The sequence below is a fragment of the Phyllobates terribilis genome, unplaced genomic scaffold, assembly GCF_046119375.1.
Source record: "Phyllobates terribilis strain yellow unplaced genomic scaffold, ASM4611937v1 Scaffold_8__6_contigs__length_399053987, whole genome shotgun sequence".
Classification (NCBI taxonomy): Eukaryota; Metazoa; Chordata; class Amphibia; order Anura; family Dendrobatidae; genus Phyllobates; species Phyllobates terribilis.
Window position 1 is genome coordinate 128,588,779 of NW_027362768.1, and position 6,000 is coordinate 128,594,778.

General features: G+C 43.8%; 1 protein-coding gene across 1 annotated transcript in view; it reads left to right on the forward strand.

Moving 5' to 3' along the window:
* The window catches only part of KIAA1614 (KIAA1614 ortholog), a 30,564-nt gene extending 25,149 nt beyond the window's left edge, over nt 1-5,415 (forward strand). Inside the window, exons 8-10 of the mRNA XM_073643285.1 lie at nt 3,929-4,035; nt 4,168-4,331; nt 4,827-5,415. Coding sequence (XP_073499386.1) covers nt 3,929-4,035; nt 4,168-4,331; nt 4,827-5,020 — 465 coding nt within the window. The 3' untranslated portion in view covers nt 5,021-5,415. The remainder of the gene's footprint in view (nt 1-3,928; nt 4,036-4,167; nt 4,332-4,826) is intronic.
* Nucleotides 5,416-6,000: the final 585 nt, after the last annotated feature.

A 6,000-nucleotide genomic window follows, 5' to 3' on the forward strand; every position in this document is an offset into this window, starting at 1 on the left:
CTGCGAATGACGAAGTGCTCAGTCAGGACTATAACTCATTAATGCCTCCAAATTCTCCAGCTTTTCCCCTTCTTCAGAATCATGTTCCCGCAAGCTCCATCCTTGTCACCCCTGACATTGACTAGGGTTTCACCATTAAAATAAAGCCCCGTGGGCATCCAGCGAGAGCGTGCAGGTGGCAGGTGAAGCCGCGCGGATCAGCGGAGCCTGCAGGGACAGCGCTGACAGCGCAGACTAATTGCTCCGGCATTGCCTTACACTGGACGTTCTTCCTAATTATATTAGCAGCGGAGTGCAGGTATCACTGCGCTAATTGCCCTAAAGATTTTAATGTAAATTAACTTTACTCGTTGCTCAATGAAAACTTATGCGACTTCTCTCCAATTTCAGGATCTTTGCTTGCTGCAAGTGAATAGGAATATTCCTATTTCTGCTCATCTCCATTTCTGCTCAGTGCTGGGTTCGCTATGGCACCTAGACTTACCCTCCTTGGAGTAAAGCATTAGGATTGCAGAGAACATTTTCTCCATGTATTTAGCAGAAGAGAAGAGCTGTGCCGGGGATCGTCCTATTCACTGGAATATGGGAAAAGTGCAACACCAGTCCAGCCATTATAAGTGTGCGGGGCTGTGCAGGTAAAGGGGGCGCGTCACGTGCAGACCATCCAAACAGCTGGTTGCCAGAGGTGTCAAAAGTCGGACCCACCATTAATGAAATATTGGTGGCCAATGGCATAATGATCAGTGAGGAAGCTACCGGATTAGGAAGGACACATCAAGATCCCTGGGCAGCCCACTCCTCTCACCTGTGCATTGGTCCTCAGGATGAACCTGGTGCTCCCTGCCCCAATACTTGCTCTGGAAAAGTCACAAGCTGCTTTAGACTTGTGCCCCCCAGAGGTTAGATGTTGCAGATGTCAGACCGCGTAATGACGTCACTTCATGTCCTCGCACCACCCGAGCCGGGACAGAAGCTGCGGGAAGGAGCAGCGGAGCCCTGCAGCTCATCAAGGGAATGGGGTTAGGGGTGTTTGCCTCAAATGGGGTGTGAAATCAGGAACATTGCTATTGTACAGAGGCACAAATGGGGCATTATTCATATATGGAGGCACAAAGGGGGCATTATTCATATATAGGAGCATTATTCATATATGGGGGCATTATTCATATATAGGGGCATTATTCATATATGGAGGCACAAAGGAGCATTGTTCATATATAGGGGCATTATTCATATATGGAGGCACAAAGGAGCATTGTTCATATATAGGGGCATTAATGATATATGGAGGCACAAAGGGGGCATTATTTTTATTTAGAGGCACAAAGGGGGCATTAATAATATATGGAGGCACAAAGGTGGCATTATTCATATATAGGGGCATTAATGATATACGGAGGCACAAAGGGGGCATTATTCATATATGGAGGCACAAAGGGGGCATTATTCATATATGGGGCATTAATGATATACGGAGGCACAAAGGGGGCATTATTCATATATGGAGACAAAAAGAGGGCATTCTTCATATATAGGGACATTATTCAAATATGGAGGCACAAAGGGGGCATTATTTTTATTTAGAGGCACAAAGGGGGCATTATTCATGATGGGGGCATTAATAATATATGGAGGCACGAATGGGGCATTATTTGTATATAGGGGACCATATGGAGGCACAAAGGGGCATTATTCATATATGGAGGCACAAAGAGGGCATTCTTCATACAGTACAGACCAAAAGTTTGGACACACCTTCTCATTTAAAGATTTTTCTGTATTTTCATGACTATAAAAATTGTACGTTCACACTGAAGGCATCAAAACTATGAATTAACACATGTGGAATTATATACTTAACAAAAAAATGTGAAACAACTGAAAATATGTCTTATATTCTAGGTTCTTCAAAGTAGCCACCTTTTGCTTTGATGACAGCTTTGCACACTCTTGGCATTGTCTTGATGAGCTTCAAGAGGTAGTCACCGGAAATGGTCTTCCAACAATCTTGAAGGAGTTCCCAGAGATGCTTAGCACTTGTTGGCCCTTTTGCCTTCACTCTGCGGTCCAGCTCACCCCAAACCATCTCGATTGGGTTCAGGTCTGGTGACTGTGGAGGCCAGGTCATCTGGCGTAGCACCCGATCACTCTCCTTCTTGGTCAAACAGCCTGGAGGTGTGTTGGGGTCATTGTCCTGTTGAAAAATAAATGATGGTCCAACTAAACGCAAACCGGATGGAATAGCATGCCGCTGCAAGATGCTGTGGTAGCCATGCTGGTTCAGTATGCCTTCAATTTTGAATAAATCCCCAACAGTGTCACCAGCAAAGCACCCCCACACCATCACACCTCCTCCTCCATGCTTCACGGTGGGAACCAGGCATGTAGAGTCCATCCGTTCACCTTTTCTGCGTCACACAAAGACACGGTGGTTGGAACCAAAGATCTCAAATTTGGACTCATCAGACCAAAGCACAGATTTCCACTGGTCTAATGTCCATTCCTTGTGTTCTTTAGCCCAAACAAGTCTCTTCTGCTTGTTGCCTGTCCTTAGCAGTGGTTTCCTAGCAGCTATTTTACCATGAAGGCCTGCTGCACAAAGTCTCCTCTTAACAGTTGTTGAAGAGATGTGTCTGCTGCTAGAACTCTGTGTGGCATTGACCTGGTCTCTAATCTGAGCTGCTGCTAGCCTGCGATTTCTGAGGCTGGTGACTTGGATAAACTTATCCTCAGAAGCAGAGGTGACTCTTGGTCTTCCTTTCCTGGGGCGGTCCTCCTGTGAGCCAGTTTCTTTGTAGCGCTTGATGGTTTTTGCAACTGCACTTGGGGACACTTTCAAAGTTTTCCCAATTTTTCGGACTGACTGACCTTCATTTCTTAAAGTAATGATGGCCACTCGTTTTTCTTTACTTAGCTGCTTTTTTCTTGCCATAATACAAATTCCAACAGTCTATTCAGTAGGACTATCAGCTGTGTATCCACCAGACTTCTGCACAACACAACTGATGGTCCCAACCCCATTTATAAGGCAAGAAATCCCACTTATTAAACCTGACAGGGCACACCTGTGAAGTGAAAACCATTTCCGGTGACTACCTCTTGAAGCTCATCAAGAGAATGCCAAGAGTGTGCAAAGCAGTCATCAAAGCAAAAGGTGGCTACTTTGAAGAACCTAGAATATAAGACATATTTTCAGTTGTTTCACACTTTTTTGTGAAGTATATAATTCCACTTGTGTTAATTCATAGTTTTGATGCCTTCAGTGTGAATGTACAATTTTCATAGTCATGAAAATACGGAAAAATCTTTAAATGAGAAGGTGTGTCCAAACTTTTGGTCTGTACTGTATATAGGGACATTATTCATATATGGAGGCACAAAGGGGGCATTTTTTTTATTTAGAGGCACAAAGGGGGCATTAATAATATATGGAGGCACAAAGAGGGCATTATTCATATATAGGGGTATTAATGATATATGGAGGCACAAAGGGGGCATTATTCATATTTGAAGGCACAAAATGGGCAGCATCACTATAGCATTCAAGCAACAAGGTGGTGGTGGTAGTTGGGCCCCTAGGACTCTAGTTACACCCCTGATGATGGCCTTTTCTAGAAATAGATCATAATTTTTAAAGTACTTTGAAAATCTTTTTAACTGAATTGTATTGATGTAAATCACTATTTTCAGTAACCAATTGATGAGTAATATGTACAGAGATAATTGTTAGAGTTTTAATAGCTAATGTAAAATTAAAGAAGTTTTAAAGAGTATCCTGTACATTAAATCATGCAGTTGTCTTTTTATATTTATTTATATGTATTTTATAGGTAAATATTGGAAATGAGCAGACACTGGGTAGTTTTGGTGCTCAGTCATGTGAAGTAGGTATAATATCTAACATGTAGTACTCTCAATTTACCACCAGATGTCACCATTTAACCTTCCCAGAAGAGCATCCTCGGTTCAGAACTTGCTAGGGAAATCAGACCGCTCTGCCGCTTACATTACCGGAGATGTCAACACCGCTCCAAGGTATGTCACCGATATACGGCAGCAATGCAAGAAGAGAACCTTCGGGCTACCATATCCGCAGACATTGATGATATACAGCATCTATGACGTCTGTGCTATGCAGTATCGGTTATCACTTCCTTGCATCCATAGGCGAGCACTCAGCGTAGAAGATATCGGATCTCCTGCCATGGCTCGGGCATTGGGGAAGGTAGCAGAGGTTTATCCAGATGGTACTCGCCTTTTGGAGCTGCATTGTCTAGAAAGAGGAGGTTTCGGCTTCAGTATTTCTTCTGGGAATGGAAGGCCAGACTCGGGTAAGCAAAAGACAAACATCTTCATAGATGGATATTGTCGGAAAGAACTTGTAAAAACAAAAACGTTTGCAATTTACTGCTTTTTAAAATTTGCAGCCGTTCTTGAGATATGAACACTTTTCTTTATAGCTTGTTGCCTAGGAGACCGACCACCACTGCTGTCTAGCTTGTAAGCACTGTGCTGAAGCTGGTCGGGATTAGGAGGTAACAGCGCCCTCTAGTGATCCTGTCCGGCTTCAAAGCAGTGCTTACAAGCTGGATAGAAGAGAGTTTGTAAGCACTGTACATTTTCTGCTGTCTAGCAGTGGTGGTTGGTCTCCAAGGCAACGAGTTGTAAACAAAAAAATGTTAATGTCTCAAGAATGTTTGAAAATGTTACTAAATTGCAAAATTGCTTGTTTTTACTAGCACTGTCCGACAAAACCCATTTATAAAGGTGGGAATAATCCTTTTAAAATGGTGTAAACGCTGTGACATCTGCACTCGCCCCTGCAGGTATATACGTGCAGGACATGAGTGACGCCAACACTGCCAAGCTTTACTCTGGCCTCCTGAGAGTGGGAGACGAGATCTTAGAGGTGAATGGGGCCAAGGTGTCCTCTCTGGGACTGGGACAGCTGACCGACATCCTGCACCGTGAAGCCGTGCTGTCGCTACGCGTTTTACATCAGAGAAGGACCAAGTGCTGACAGATCACGCGGCGGCACAAGTCACATGGTACTTACCCTTAGGAGATCTGGGGCGGGCGATGTATATGGAGACATGGCCGCTCGCTCCCAGTCTCGGGCCCGTGTTATATTTTTGGATCTTCTTTGTTTACCGGACTATTTTGCACTGTCTTTAGACGCTGGTGTGACACCGTGAAGAGCCGTACACCCGTCTGTAGTCTCCTGTAATACTCCAAACTCTTATACCGCACAGTATTAAGTGGATGGGACACAAGATGTCGTCATTGTACTTTTTGGATCTCCCTCCACCCTTTGCACAGGTCACGCTCAGTGTTTTTTTTTGTGTATTTATGAAGCCTCCGCTCCTCACTGCCTATTCTGATTTTAATATATTAAACATTTCTGTTTACGAAAAAGTCACAGCCTAAAATGTCTGGGAGAAAATTGGTCTAATATTAAGTTCTACCATTGGTTAAAAGGGAATTTTCAACAGTACAGGGAATATAAGAGCAGAATGAGAAAACAAGCAGAGGGAGACAAGGAAAGATCATTCTGTGCTTTCTACCAGTGAGAAAACAAGCAGAGGGAGACACAGAAAGATCATGCTGCACTTTCTCCCAGTGAGAAAACAAGCAGAGGGAGACACAGAAAGATCGTGTTGCACGTTCTACCAGTGAGAAAACAAGCAGAGGGAGACACAAAGATCATGCTGCACTTTCTACCAGTGAGAAAACAAGCAGAGGGAGACATAGAAAGATTGTGCTGCACTTTCTACTAGTGACCACGTACAGGGTGTATACGGAAAACATCGGGATGGCAGGTAACATCATTGGCTGGTTTGTCTGTCACCGTTTAAGAAATCGGACACATTTTTTAGTAATGACTGTTCATCAGGAGCAGAAATATCTTGTATCGGACCTGTATGTAACCTGCGATGCATGGATGCAGAAAGGCAAACGACTGGAGATTTGGGGTCCGATTCAGCATTTGCCACTTTTTTT